The 15,572-nt window shown below is 53.8% G+C and overlaps 1 protein-coding gene across 23 annotated transcripts in view; it reads left to right on the top strand.

The window, feature by feature from the left end:
* The window catches only part of MYT1L (myelin transcription factor 1 like), a 394,736-nt gene extending 382,397 nt beyond the window's left edge, over positions 1 to 12,339 (top strand). For 13 of the 23 annotated variants that reach the window (XM_043927254.1, XM_043927245.1, XM_043927233.1 and 10 more), the window contains 4 exons: positions 4,500 to 4,609; positions 9,058 to 9,201; positions 9,506 to 9,640; positions 10,238 to 12,339. In XM_043927254.1, the coding sequence (XP_043783189.1) occupies positions 4,500 to 4,609; positions 9,058 to 9,201; positions 9,506 to 9,640; positions 10,238 to 10,264 (416 nt within the window). In that variant the 3' untranslated portion in view covers positions 10,265 to 12,339. Of the gene's footprint in view, positions 1 to 4,499; positions 4,610 to 9,057; positions 9,202 to 9,505 lie in introns of all 23 variants that reach the window. The other 10 variants (XM_043927258.1, XM_043927241.1, XM_043927239.1 and 7 more) reach the window with 5 other exon arrangements.
* Positions 12,340 to 15,572: the final 3,233 nt, after the last annotated feature.

Raw genomic sequence — 15,572 nt, 5'->3', positions numbered from 1 at the left:
TAGAGCAGAAGCAGTATTTTTTTCTTTTAGCTATTTTAGCTATTCTTTTAGCTCCCATGACTGGGCCAGCAGGACAAAACCAGTTTGCGCTACTTTCTGGTCAGAGCAGAGATGTGCCTGCAGAGGCCTGGTGTTGGCGGGCTGCTGGGACAGTGGCGTCTGACGCTTTTCTTTGGCCCGTTTGGCGAGTCTCGCTGAAGGTCAGGAATCTGACCTACAGTTGATTTCTTAGAGCCACTGTGTCTGACAGGGACCTTTTGTGATGCAGGCATTTGGCGTTTTGAGGGATTAAGGAGAGTAGTTATCACTGGACTTTGTAAGTAGCAGATATGGACTCAGATTCCAGGTCTGTCGTGTTTGGAAAGCCGGCCTTAAACCCCAGACTGCTAAACCTCTCATCAGGGCAGCTCGGAAACGCCTCCAGACTTCAGGACGTCTACTGGTCATGTGATCTCTGTCCCCTGCGTAGACGCTGGTTTTCCATGAAAGTAAAACAAAACATGATAATTGATGGACACTCTTTCATGAAAGTTCAAAGCAGTGAAACGGGTTCCTAAGATTTCACCTGTATTCCAGAGAGACCACATGCTCATCTCATAACTTTATCAAAATTCTTCTAGTTCCCTTTTGCCAGAATCTAGCCCCAAGACTCTTTCCTTGGGCTCCAAAATCACTGCAGATGGTGACTGCAGCTATGAAATTAAAAGACACTTGCTTCTTGGAAGAAAAGCTATGACTAACCTAGACAGCAGAGACATTCCTTTGCAGACAAAGGTCCGCCTAGTCAAGGCTATGTTTTTTCCAGTAGCCATATATGGATGTGAGAGTTGGACTTTAAAGAAAGCTGAGTGCAGAAGAATTGACGCCTTTAAACTGTGATGTTGGAGAAGACTCTTGAGAGTCCCTTGGACTGCGAGATCAAACCAGTCCATCCTAAAGGAAATCAGTCCTGAATATTCATTAGAAGGACTGATGTTGAAGCTGAAATGCCAATACTTTGGTCACCTGATGCAAAGAGCTGACTCATTTGAAAAGACCCTGATGCTGGGAAAGATTGAAGGCAGGAGGAGAAGGGGGCGACAGAGGATGAGATGGTTGGATGGCATCACTGACTCAATGGACATGAGTTTGACTAAACTCCAGGAGTTGGTGAAGGACAGGGAAGCCTGGCGTGCTGCAGTCCATTGGGTCTCAAAGAGTCAGACACGACTGAGCTACTGAACTGAGCCCCAAGAGAAAAGTGCTGACACGCCGGGGTATCTCACAGGCTTCGCTGTATATGATGGGAGCATCCTGACAAGCCAGTCAAGGCAAGTTCATGTAAATCCGAGGTGTGCTAGTCTTCCTGCTGTTCCCTGGGTCTCGTAACAGTGCCGTGATCTTCAGACTGCCAGCCCTGAAGTGGATTGTCCACTGACAACCACACTCACACACTCACAACTCAAGGCAAACGTGAATCTCGGATTGGAGACAGGCAGCTGTATAGCGCATTTTTCACCCTTCCTATCACAAATGATCCAAAACCCGGTCTCTCGATCAAGCGGCTCTGAGGGTCACAGAGGCCGGTTCCCTGGGATGAGCTCCACCGGCCTCGTGTACAGACCCCGGCATCAGGGACCTTCCTGCCACGCAGTCACGTCTGCTTGCTGACACTCCCGTGTTATGTGCAAGTAAAGATAAGACATTCTATTTAGCACGTGAGAGAAGACTGCTCTCCTCTTCACTGCTGCACCCTTGCACGGTGTGTCCTTATGCCACAGAGAGGATCGGGGCTGTCTCCTAACGGGCCTCGCGGAGACGTGCCCCCCGCAGCACAGCATTAGAGTCTGTCACAGGGCCTTCAGACAGCCTGAACCGAACGAAGATTGCGAAATCTTCACAGGCGGCTGGACCTCAGGGGTCGGAGAAAAGAGGCGGATTCTCTGTGCTTCTTAGAGAGATGTGATAACTTGCTCTTCACACGGCTGGTCTTCAGCAGAAGCTGCAGAGCACCCCTGGAAAAGAGAAGACCTTAATTTGTCCAAACCTGAAAAACCAGAAATACATCCCAGAGAGCTTGTCCAGAAACCTTAACAGAAACTCACTGGGAAAATCTGACCCTCAGAGACCAGAGACCCAGGAGGGCTGTGACTTTTCTGCAGGTTTCACACGAAGCGTTCTCTACCTGGATGGGTAGGGACTCAGAGGAAATCAAAGTGTTGGTCACTCACTCGTGTCTGACCCTTTTCAACCCCGTGGACTGTAGCCAACCAGGCTCCTCTGTCCATGGGATTCTCCAGGCAAGAACTGGAGTGGGTTGCCATTCCCTTCTCCAGTGGATCTTCCCGACCCAGGGATTGCACCACGGTCTCTTGCATTGCAGGAGGGCTCTTTACTGCCTGAGCCACCAGGGAAGCCCTTTAAGGAACTTAAAGGAACGTAGTGGCAAATCCTCATTACATGGTAAATTAACTCATGATTTAGTTGCTTCACAAATCAGGATTTTTATGCACTTACCTTGATTGTTTTTATGCATTCTTACCTTGAGGTGTACCTGACCTTCAACTGCAGAAGAACAATAACATTAGCCACCGCCTTGATGGAGACCTCCCAAGTGGTTGGTTTTGTATACACTAACTCAGTTGATCCTAGCTCCTAATTTTGAGGGATTTCCAAAAAGGCCTGGTCACAGATACAGAAGGGGAAATAGCAGTCCACCACTGAGAAAGGGTAGATCTCATTTTAGTACTGGCAGTATCGTCTATTGTATCCTTGGGTTGCTTTTCGGGTGCGTTTGGTAAAAAAGGCAGACTTCGTTGCTGATGCTCTGGACCCTGTAAAAGGCTGCAGAGAAGTGCCTTGCAGACCTAAGGGGCTGATCAGGGTCACGGACACAGGGTCCCCTGGATGACGGCAGGAGCGTGGCCGAGGAAGGGGGCACTAGAGACCACCTCACCCGTGAGGCTAACTTTCCCACCTGAGACAGATCCATGGGAGAAACACTTCAGAAGGAAAAATAATTAAAGGGAAATCAAGCTGAGCGCAATGACGCGCCCCGCCCGATCACATTCACCAGGAAATGTGATGTCCTGGAAAAAATGGGCTTCTCTACAGGAGGATGTTTTACTCTCTTGAGTCTTTTTTCCCCTTCATTTCACTACAAACAGCAGCGAAGACCTGAACCCCAACTCGCTCTCTTCTTGAGGCCTGGGCTTGGCGCCTGGTGCAGCGTGCACAGGGTTTCTGGGTTGTCAGAGGCCCTCCCTCTGGGGCAGACTGGACCCCTCTCTCTGCAAAGCTGGACAGCGGCCCCCAGTCTCCCGCAGGCGCCGGGCAGGTGATGGGAGTGGCCGTCCTGCACCTGGACCTGCAGGATTTCTGCTCTTCCCCTGAGGACTCTCAAGCACAGGTGTCCAGGGCAAGCACCGCACGGGCCAGGGTCTTTCTGACCCTAGCGAGGCCTTGCAGCAGCAGCCAGCTGGGAGAGCTGGACTCTAACACACCCCTATACACCCCGATGTTCCTCCCGCAGCCCACCCGGGCCCCCTCAGGAGCTGGTGGCCACAGAGACCTCCTGGCCCCCTGGAACCCAGCCCCACAAAGCCCCCCAAGCTGGTCCTTCAGATGAGGGGTGTGCCCACCAGTCAGGGTCTGTATTCCGGGAGCTTCTGAGGCCAGCACCTGGAGCCGGTCCCTGCGCCTTCCGCAAGAGCGTCCGCCCAGCACCCGGCAACTCAGGGCTTCGGTCGTGTGTGTGTGTGTGTGTGTGTGTGTGTGATCAGTTCTCATCTGCAGAATCCCAGCTTGGCGAGGTGGGCACTCTGCTGTCTGCTTTTCAGATACATCAGCCACCTGGCTCCTTCCGAGAGTTGGGGGAGAAGGGGATGGGGGCACAGAGAGGCAGACTGCACGCAGAGCAGACGGGTCGTGGCCGGAGCCGGGAGCACCCACGTCCGGGACACGGGGTGACTGCCGGATACAGAGGGGCACAGTCTCAGGCTCTGGTGAACCCTCTCAGGTGTCACTGAAGATGAAACCTTTCCGTTTGTGAGGGTCCATGACCCCCAGCTGATTCCTCCTTGGGGCCTTCCTTGTGAGGACTGCACTGGGATGAGAAGACACACAGCCCATGACTGTTTCATTTTCATTCAAGAGTCTGTTTTCACGGCAAACCCGGCTCCCTGTCTTGAGGAGTGACAGCGCCCCCGTCCTCCCCATGGTGTCTCTGACCCCCCGTCCTCCCCGCGGCGTCTCTGACTCTCCGTCCTCCCTGCGGAGTCCCCAGGCCCAGCGTCTCTGACTCCCCGTCCTCCCTGCGGAGTCCCCGGGCCCAACTTCTCTGACCCCTGTCCTCCCGCGGCGGCCTTGGGCCCGCCGACTGTGACCCTCCCTGTGGCAGCCCCGACCCGGTGTCTCTGACACAGACACACACACACACACACCCACACCCCTGTCCCCCCCCCCCCCATCCTCCCTGCAGAGTCCCCGGGCCTGCGTCTCTGACCCTCCCGTCCCCGCAGGCATAGAGAATGACGAGGAAATCAAGCAGCTGGACGAGGAGATCAAGGAGCTGAACGAGTCCAACTCCCAGATGGAGGCTGACATGATCAAGCTCAGAACTCAGGTAACAGTTTCTGCGGCCCCCAATCGAGCGGCCCCGGAGACTCCAGGCCCCCAGGGGTGTGTCTCCCCGGGTCTTCGCCCGGTCGTCCCTTTACTGTTTCATCCTTTTCTTGACCTTCTATTGAGGTGATTTCAGCGGCAAAATTTGCTGTCACCGCGGGGCCCCTGACGGACTAGTGTTCGCTCGTGTCGGAGTTTCAGTGAAGCGCGGTTCCCAGCGGCGGGTCCTGAGGGTAGCCTGTCCCTGCAGGGGACGAGCTCGTCCCTCGGAGGCGAAGGCTGGGCCGCCCGTCCCCTCAGGGGACACTGACCCCTCCCTGGGCTCCAGGGCCGCCCATGTCCACGCAGACTCCCGGCGAGGCTGCTGGGTGGGCCAGGTCTGGTCTCCACCGAGCCCCTGCTGGAGGCCTGAGCCCAGGTGCCTCATCCTGACCCCGCGTGCTCACAGCGGCCACACAGGACGTGCACACATCAGACCACGCGTGTGCCCTGCAACGGCTGAGCCGAGGCTGCAGAGCTGCAGGTCCAGGATGCCTGGCTTAGCCGTCCACAGGGCTGTGCCTCCCAAGGCTCCGGGGCGGGACCCCCCGGTGTGGTCACAGGTGACACCGGGGGGGGGCCCCCGTCCTGCACAGACTGTCCCCCCTGTGGTCAGATCCCCCCTCCCCCGCCGCCCCCCCAGTGTGGTCACAGGTGACACCGGGGCCCCCGTCCTGCATAGATGCCCCCCTCCTGGTGGTCAGATCCCCCCTCCCCTGCCGCCCCCCCAGTGTGGTCACAGGTGACACCGGGGCCCCCGTCCTGCACAGATGCCCCCCTCCCCGAGGCCAGATCCCCCCTCCCCCGCCGCCCCCCCAGTGTGGTCACAGGTGACACCGGGGCCCCCGTCCTGCATAGATGCCCCCCTCCCCGTGGTCAGATCCCCCCTCCCCAGCCGTCCCCCTGGTGTGGTCACAGGTGACACCGGGGCCCCCGTCCTGCATAGATGCTCCCCCTCCCCATGGTCAGATTCCCCCTCCCCCGCCGTCCCCCTGGTGTGGTCACAGGTGACACCGGGGGGGGCCCCTGTCCTGCACAGACCGTCCCCCCCGTGGTCAGATCCCCCCTCCCCCGCCGCCCCCACAGTGCCTATGACACCCAGGGAGGGGGAGGCTCTCGCTGCTGTGCTGTGACCGGGGGTGAAGGCAGAGCTCAGCGGGGCCCCTGACCACACTGGATACCCACACTCTGCCCCCCACCCAGCCTCTGGGGTGGTTAGGAGGCAAAGGTCACGGCGCCTGCCACCCCCACCCCCAGCCTGGAGCCCAGACCCCCCGAGCCTCGCCCTATCTGTATTACCTGCGGGCCCTGTGTGAGCTTTCAGTGCAAAAGCAGGCTCTGGTTCTGCTGCTTCGAAGGCGCGAATGCCAGTCTGACCCGCGTTTTCCTCCTGCAGAGGCTGCGGGAGACCAGGGTCCCTGTAGGGTCCTGGGTCCCGAGCTCAGAAGGGCTCAGTGGTCTCTCCATCAGAAGTGCTTAGGACAGGGGCTTCCCTGGTGGTCCAGTGCGAAGACTCGGCATTTCCATGGCAAGGGGCACAGGTTCAATCCCCGGTCAGGGAACTAAGAGCCCTAAAGCTTTGAGGCTTGGCCAAAAAAAAATTTTTTTTTCAAGTGTAGAATGACGTATACCTTCTGTCTCATCAAATCAGTGATCGCTTAGCTCTGCGTTTCTCTCTTACACGTCTTAGCTCTGTCCGGAGCCGGACTAGAGGCTGTGTACACACGCACACACAGTCCTCGGGTCCCTGCCCTCCGCTGCAGGAAGCTGCTGCTCGTCACACACGTAGACGAGGGTGCTGCCAGTAGCAGGGGGGCCCGTCCCCCTGCCCTCCCCAGGCTGAGGACCTTGAGCTGATAGCACAGGGCTCCTGAGCCGCAGAACAGGCTGCCTCCAGCCCCTCCCCGAGCCCTGGGTGCCCCGGATGGAGGGCTGGGCCGTTCCTCCCTCAGAGCCAGCCTTGGCCTCTCCTGGGCTGGATGATGCCAGACGCCCGGTACCCACGGCTGCCTCAGGGTGGGCCTTGAGAGGAAGGCGGCGGCCCCGCCCTCCTGCTGGGAGCCCCGCGGGAGCGCGGTCAGCCCCTCCACCCCCGTGGGCCAGCCGCGGGGTATGCTGACCCCCTGGCAGCACTCTGTCCACCCCCCGTTCCACCTGGGCCCCAAGTCCCAGCAGTCCCTGGGGTACTAGGTTTTGATCTGAACCCTGCTGGGTCAGAAGCCCGGACAACGAGTGTCCTTCCACGAGAAACACTCTCACCTACAGACGTGCCTACTGATAAGTGTTGTCATTCCTGAATCCGCAGAGAGCCAGATTTCACCTGGCGAAACTCAGAAAGCTGAAGCCAGGGGCTCCCTCGGACCCCAACTACTTGGGATCCTTTGATGTGAGCAGGGACACCCTATGTGAGAAATCAAAGTTTAGAGCCGATGAGCAGAGATTCGGGTAATTCCGGGCAGTTGGATGTTGCCGTCTGGAGGCGCCAGGCTATGAGCTTGGCATACGGCAGACAGTCCTGTTTCCATGCATCCCCTCTGAGGCCAACCTGGGGACCCGTGGAGGCCGGCACACACGCTGTGGCCTCCAGGAGCGCCCTGTTTGGTTCCATCGCTGGGTCCCTCCAACCTTCGCAGAGCAGGCCGCTTTCCAGCCTGCTGTGCAGTGAGTAAGGGCTGGTTGTCTGGCGGCAGGCGGAGGCCAGAAAGCTTCACAGCAATGGTTACATTCTCTCTGGGTTTTTAGAGGAAGGTAGAGCGGTCAGGAAGCCACGTCAGACCCTTTTCTGAGGTAGGGAGGCAGTGACAGCATACAGGCCACTAGGGACCTCTGTCTTGTGACTACGGAGACGAGCAGTTCACTCAGTCGTGTCTGACTCTTTGCAACCTCATGAACCACAGCATGCCAGGCCTCCCTGTCCATCACCAACTCCCAGAGTTTACACACACGCATGTCCATCGAGTCGGTGATGCCATCCAACCATCTCATCCTTTGTCGTCCCCTTCTCCTCCTGCCCCCAATCCTTCCCGGCATTAGGGTCTTTTCAATTAAGTCAGCTCTTCACATCAGGTGGCCAAAGGATTGGAGTTTCAGCTTCAGCATCAGTCCTTCTGATGAAAATTCAGGACTGATTTCCTTTAGGATGGACTGGTTGGATCTCCTTGCAGTCCAAGGGACTCTCAAGAGTTTTCTCCAGCACCACAGTTCAAAAGCATCAATTCTTCAGCACTCAGGTTTCTTTATACTACAACTTTCACATCCATACATGACTACTGGAAAAACCATAGCTTTCGCTAGAAGGACCTTTGTTGGCAAAGTAATGGCTCTGCTTTTTAATATGCTGTCTAGATTGGTCATAGCTTTTCTTCCAAGGAGCAAGTGTCTTTTAATTTCAGAGCTGCAGTTACCATCTGCAGTGATTTTGGAGACCAAGAAAATAAAGTCTGTCAGTGTTTCCACTGTTTCCCCATCTATTTGCCATGAAGTGATGGGACCAGATGCCATGATCTTAGTTTTCTGAATGTTAAGCTTTAAGCCAACTTTTTCACTCTCCTCTTTCACTTTCATCAAGAGGCTCTTCAGTTACTTTTTGCTTTCTGCCATAAAGGTGGTATCATCTGAGTATCTGAGGTTGTTGATTTTTCTCCCTGCAATCTTGATTCCAGCTTGTGCTTCCTCCAGCCCAGCATTTCTCATGATGTACTCTGCATATAAGTTAAATAAGCAGGGTGACAATATACAGCCTTAATGTATTCCTTCCCCAGTTTGGAACCAGTCTGTTGTCCCACGTCCAGTTCTAACTGTTGCTTCTTGACCTACATACAGATTTCTCAGGAGGCAGGTAAGGCGGTCTGGTATTCCCATCTCCTTCAGAATTTTCCACAGTTTGCTGTGATCCACACAGTCAAAGGCTTTGGTGTAGTCAATAAAGCAGAAATAGATGTTTTTCTGGAGAGGATAGTGACTCACAAATAAAGCAATATTTCAAGATGTCTCTGTGCAGTATTAGATTTAGCCTAAGAAGAAGATGTGTTAGCCCCATGTCCTAAGATACTAATGCAGATAGATCGTCCCATCACGCCAGCAGAAAGGCCTGGGTGGTGCAAGGCCAGTCCTCACATGATTGTTTGTGCACAGTGACAAGAAGAGCTTTTAAAAGACCGAATGAAAGCTGACAGAACCTGGGAACCTAGCCCGCCCTAGTGCACCGATTCCTTTTCAGACAGACCAGCTGTTAGGGTCCACTTGCCACATGCTCCAGTGTGAGGACTCAAAGCACACGAAGTGACCCCTTCAGCGTCCAGTCCTTCGCATGGAAACCTCCGGATTCGAGCGGAGAGGCTGCGCCCCGGCATGGGCCGCCAAGGCCTCCCGCTGGGGGTGGCTCGTGTTACATGTGGCGCGGTCTGTGCGTTGCAGATCACCACCATGGAGTCCAGCCTCAAGACCATCGAGGAGGAGAACAAGGTGATCGAGCAGCAGAATGAGTCGCTCCTGCATGAGCTCGCCAACCTCAGCCAGTCTCTGATCCACAGCCTCGCCAACATCCAGCTGCCGCACATGGTAAGTGCCCGGCGCCGGGCGGAGGCCCCCGGGGCCGCGCAGTGCTCATCCTAGCGTAGCTGTCTGTCTGTTCTGTCCTCGTGGTTCTCCAGACCTTGGACGCTTGCGGTTACCTCCCCCAAGCCATAATATTAACCGCTCTGGTGGGGCTGATCGGTAAATCCCCTAAGGTTAAGTTGCTCTGAAAGGCCTTTTAAGTAAGATAAGGACAGTGGCGTTAGGCTGGGATACTAATTTATGCTGATGTGAATATCCTATTAAGAAAATAAAAGTTGCATATGAACTACTATTTAATATCTCGTAGGATCCAATCAATGAACAAAATTTTGATGCATACGTGACTACTTTGACGGACATGTATACAAATCAAGACCGTTATCAGAGCCCAGAAAATAAAGCTCTACTGGAAAATATAAAGCAGGCTGTGAGAGGAATTCAGGTCTGAACAGCTGCTGTAGTGATGGAATCTTGCTTAAAAAAGGATGCCTCTTGTTCTTTGCTGCTGTAATTTACCAGAAAGTGTTATATATTTATTTCTGTTTGAAACAGTGTTATGCTTACAAGACTTCATAATGATTTTATGTCTTGCTTTAAAGATAGTACTGCAGAATAGTTTTGGAATACATTCACATTTTTGTACGTTTTCATATAAGCTGACATAGTGTGACATGCCATGTAATGTTTATAGCTGCTAATGTATGCACATTTGGGGGTATATATATTTCTGAAGAGGTAAGCCGATCAAAATAAATAGAGTGTACATTCTTTTTAATGCTTTAGTGATTAAATGTTTAGTATTTTGAACTGAAATGGACACACACACACACACACAAAAACAGCTCTGAATGATCGTTTGGTGGCCCTGAAGCCACTTTTTAGATGTTATCATTTTGCCTCATGTTCGAGGATCTTACGGAATTTAAGAAATACATTTTGTGTGCATATTGTTTCATAGCAAGAATTGGTTGCAAAAAAATGCTTTATTTTTGAACAATGCTTGGAAATATTATGTGATTTTTTTGTTTGTTTGTTTTAGGAGGATGGTGTATGGTGGGGGCAATAAATGAGGTTTTTTGCATTCCAAGGAAATGGCATATGGATTAACTGTAAGAAATGAGATAAGTAATGTATTGTAAGACAACATCAAGCCATGGAAACTTGGCAGAAGATTCAAAGCAGCTTAAACAGCACTTTTAAGTTAACTCCTGAGCGTCACGCGGTGTGACGGTGGGACCTTCAGCTAAGACAGGGCAGAGTGGAGGTGGTCGGCCCGGAGACCCCTCCTCCTCTCTCGGCCGCTTTGGAGCAACCTTCTCCTCCCTCCCGAGGGCTCCTGCCCTCTGAACCGTCTGTTACCCAGCAGAATCCGTGTGTTTTCCTTTGCGCTCAAAGATCCTTTGAGACTCTTTCTTTCCCCTTCCACCTTATCCACTTACCATTCCTGTTGTCGCTGTCGTGACTTTCCCGTGGGGGATAAAGGCAGACGGCATGGCAGTCCTCGCGTGATCGGGCTGAGCTGCGGGCCGGCCTGGGTGGGAAAGCGGCTCAGACAAGCGCCCCCGCCCAGCGCTGGCTTCGAGGAAGCCCGCGTCCAGTTCAGAGGCGGGAGCGCGCGCTCCACGTGCGGTCGCGCCCGCCGGAGGCCCGCCGGCCGTAGAACGTTCGCATAGCTTTATTTGCTCGGTCGTGACCTTCTCTAGGAACGAATGCAATCAGACGGTGGGAGTAACTAAATGCCCTTCAGCACTTTTTTGCTTTACACTAGATCATCTCAGACTCGTTTCCATCCTGGAGACTGACTGTTCCCCAGACGACTGCACTCCGCGATGCCATGCGTAAGACCGCTTTACACCGCCGCGCTCCCCTCTCCTCATGCGTCCCCGGGACGACCTGTCGTGTTACCGATTGCTGTTGACTTGATTTACATGTGATAGCATTCTTCCTTCCATGTCTTGATGTTATGCAGGAAGTACAAAAGTACTTTAAAATTTTGTTATGAAAAAAAAAAAAAAAGATGGGTTTTGTAAAAATAAAAAAAAAATATTTTTAGCAGAACAGGACTTACAGGGTCATTGTCCCCACAATGTGCCAGTCGACTATTTGCACTTACCTTGTCCTATATATCCGTACGGAGGTGTGCAATTCCCGTGTCAGTAGCCTCGTGACTCTGACCCTGGAGGAATCTGAGGAGGCCTCCCGGCTGACCTGATGATGCTACGGGAGATTACAGGGACCTCACCGCAAATACTCTGATACAATACTCAACCTCGGTATATATATATGTATAAATACATGTACATCCCAGCGGCACTTTATACTGCTCACTGTACAAAAGCTTACAGTTTTCCAGGAGGACTTTAATAATTAGCTGGGAGAAGATTGTGTAATGACTCGGGCGCCGCAGCGCCTTCTCTGCGGGGCCCTCTTTCTGTTGGGTGATTAGTTGTAGCTGCCCTGCTCAGAATTGCCTTTTTGAGAGCTGAAGCCAGGTGCGCCTCGCCACCTGCGGCCACATACCCCGTCCGGGGCCCCGGCCTCCTCGCGGGCCCCCGTTGTTCATATCGGCACATGCATCTCCCCGCCCCGTCGTTGTCTGCAGCTTCTTTGCCAATTATAGTGATGCTTTTCGTAGCGTAATAGGTAGTATCAGTTTGGGATTCTAATTGTTCTCACCTATGTACAATGGAAAGGGGTTTTAAGCACAAATCTGCTGCTCATCTAACGTTGGTACATAATATCAAATCAAAGTTATCTGTGACTATTATATAGGGATCACAAAAGTGTCACATATTAGAATGCTGACCTTTCATATGGAATTATTGTGAGTCATCAGAGTTTATTTATTATAACTTATTGTTCATATTCATTTCTAAGTTAATTTAAGTAATCATTTATTAAGACAGAATTTTGTATAAATATTTATCGTGCTCTCTGTGGAACTGAAGTTTGATTTATTTTTGTACTACACGGCATGGGTTTGTTGACACTTTAATTTTGCTATAAATGTGTGGAATCACAAGTTGCAGTGATATTCATTTTTAAATTGTGAACTTTGTACAAATTTTGTCATGCTGGATGTTAACACATCTTACTCTAAATAAAAAAGGTGTTACCACATTTGTAGCACGAAGGGTCTCTCCCTGCGTGTGCGTCTTCACTGAGTCTGGAAGGGTGCGTGGGGTCTGGGGCCGGGCAGGGCCCCAGGGCGCTTCTCTCCAGCCATGGCCGCCTCCGTGACAACGTTGCCGCAGGCTGATCTGTCTACCCCGAGGCCCGTGAGCACAGATCGCACGGGTCCCGGAGGCGCTGCCCCTGAGCTTGTCCGGACGCCACCGTGACACCTCTTGCCGTCACCCCTACTATCTCCTCCTGAGGTCATGTCTGATGCAGGCATCCCCCCAGAGCAGGGACATCCTCACAGATGCAGACGCCCCTCCCGATGGACACGGTCATCATGCAGCATGCATCCACATCCCAAGGTTCACGTCCATCACAGATCTCTCCGGGTCTGGGGTGCAGAGGCTCACAGCTCTCGCAGCTGCCACGGGGCCACCCCTCGCCCCTCGGCACCGAGCGGCTCCCCGGCCTCCCCAGAGTCCCAGCAGCATCTCATGCTCCGAGATTCCACGCCCTCTGAGCCTGTCTTCCAGCAGGTGTTGCCCGTATTTTACACCTGGCACTGGCTCAGCTACACCAGGGCGGATGGAGCGTGTTCTCCTGGGGGTGGGATTTAGGGTCCCGCCACCCTGGGTCTTCAGACCATCGGGCGCACCTCTGTGAAAGGGCGCGTCTTCAGGATCACGGACGTTCAAGCAGATGGCGGGACATTGAGGAGCTGCTGTCGTGACTGAAATCTTTCAGCTTGGTGGTCGAAAGCATCTTGCCCTGAGAATCAGTATAAACATCACGGAAAGCAGGTTAGCAAGAAGGTCAGAAATCTTACAGAATTCTTGACCCAGTAATTCCAGATGTCCCTCCCAAAATACCAAAACAATTGAAAATGCACTGGAATAAGTGAAACCAACCCCCAAAGTCCTAGTACAGAGGAAGTTGGAGCAGATGAAATAAAGGCACTTTATGGAACATCATGGTGTTACCAGAAATGACAGTTACAAATCCGCACTAATATGATGCTTGTGATAAAGTGAACGGTACAGAAAACAAAATGATAAAGAGGTTAAGAGGCAGCTGAGTGGCAACAAGCCTGGGTCAAATCGATGTGTGTTGGTGGTTCTCGTGGTCCCGCCAGCCCCTCAAGCCTGAGGGGTGGGGGGGGTCTGTCCAGTCCTGGTCTCCCCTTCAGCCCCCAAGCAGCAAACCAAAGTGGGGGAACAACTAGTCCCTGGGAAGCCAAAGTGGGGGGCAGGGAGGCGGACCAGAAGCCAGGGTCCCTCTAGTGAGAATGGGGTGACGGGGGAGCAGCCCACACAGGTCCCCGGGCCTCTGGTCTGAAACCGCCCTCCTGGTGGATCTTGCCAGGCACGTACCAGCAGGGCAGGCTGCGACCACACTTTTCTCACCCCGGACCACAGAGTGAGTTTTTAGAAAGTAAACAGCCGGAGTGAGGATTCCAGGGTGTTGGGGAGAAGAGGCTCGGAGGTCACCCCACACTTTGCACCACGTGCCCCCCACATGCCCCCAGGTCACCCCACACTCCTCCCCACATGCCCCCAGGTCACCCCACACTCCTCCCCACATGCCCCCAGGTCACCCCACATTCCGCACCATGCGCTCCGGGGTCACCCCACACTCCACACCACATGCCCCCCGCCCTGGGCAGTGAGGAGGCCTGGAAGGAGCGGATGCTCTGTGGGCCCAGGACTCCATTGGCAGCTCCCCATGAGCCCAGAGCAGCCTCCTGCCTCCTCCCGGGAGCCCTGTCCGCAGGAAGGAAGGGGGGATGTCCCTCCCCTGGGACCCTATCTCCAGGAGCAGAAGCCCTCAGTGAGCACGGAGCGTCTCGGCTCCCTGGGGCCTGGTCCCTGGGGCTCTCTCTGTGACCAGAGGCCCGGGGCAGTCACGGTCCGGGGACGGTCCGCTCCCTCCACGCTCAGCTCCGGCGCTGCGGACCTCTCAGCACAGCAGAGCAGGCGGGGGAGCCCCGGGCCCGGAGCAAGTTAAAAGGTCCATCGAGGAAAACAAACGAGATTCTCTGTCCTTTCTTCTTTTACGTTTGCACAGCTTTAGATCTAGAAGTTTCTTCCCAAAAGCCGGCGCACAGATTCTCTCCAAGTGATCAGACCAGGAGCCTGTTCCCTTCTGCGTGTGGCTCGGCCCTCCCAGCCCAGCTCTCCTGGGATGTAATCAGCGCGCATCTCCCTGTCTGCGGAAGGTGCGCAGTGTGACGGTGGGACACCTGCACCGTGAACCGGTCACGTTCCGCATTCGTCCCCTCACACAGACACAACGCAGAGAAAGGGCCAGAAAGAAGCAACAATCCTCTCTTTCCTCTGAGATGAGGGCTCGTGGGGCCCACGGTGCTCAGGCCCCACAGCAGCTTCAGCTCTGCCCCCGGTTCTGCGGCTGGCCCAGCACCTGCTCACCCTGTAACTGGGAGTTTGCACCTCCCTCTCATTACCTGGGTCGGGAAGATGCCCTGGAGAAGGAACGGGCTCTCCACTCCAGTATTCCTGGGCTTCCCTGGTGGCTCAGCTGGGAAAGAATCTGCCTGCAACGTGGGAGACCTGGGTTCGACCCCTGGGTTGGGAAGATCCCTGGAGAAGGGAAAGGCTACCCACTCCAGTATTCCTGGGCTTCCCAGTGGCTCAGAGGTTAAACCATCTCCCTGCAATGCGGGAGACCCGGGTTCGATCCCTGGGTTGGGAAGGTCCCTGGAGAAGGGAAAGGCTACCCACTCCAGTATTCTGGTCTGGAGAAATCCATGGACTGTATAGTCCCTGGGGTCGCAAGGAGTCAGACATGACTGAACGACTTTCACTTTCACCAAAATGCCCCAAAAGTGATTGCTCACTGTACAAATTGAACAGAAAGTAAAATCAACATGAAGATCAATTCCCACCAGAATCAATGCAGGTAAGGCAAGCCTGCCTGATATGATGAAGCCAACACATCCCAAGTCTTGGGGGCTCCTTTTTCGTGTCCGATGCAGCATCCTGTGCTAGGCCCTCTCAGATGGTCCCAAGGAGCTCTGGCTCACGTCCGGCCAAACGCTGTGATCTCCTCTTTATCTTTTTATCTCCTCTTTATCAGGGTAGAGTCATCTCCAGACTCGGATCTCAGCCTCAGTTCTGAATTTTCTTCTGACTTTCTCTTCCTTATCTACATGTTTGCTTTGTCTTCGTATGTAATATAAATACTCCTTAAGTTGCCTCAAAATTATTTTTTGAGTAAGGAAAGATTTTTGAGTTGAG

Source organism: Cervus elaphus, chromosome 16, assembly GCF_910594005.1.
Source record: "Cervus elaphus chromosome 16, mCerEla1.1, whole genome shotgun sequence".
In the NCBI taxonomy this organism is placed as follows: domain Eukaryota; kingdom Metazoa; phylum Chordata; class Mammalia; order Artiodactyla; family Cervidae; genus Cervus; species Cervus elaphus.
Note: the sequence above shows the minus strand (reverse complement) of the source record. Positions and strands in the feature narration are given on the sequence as shown.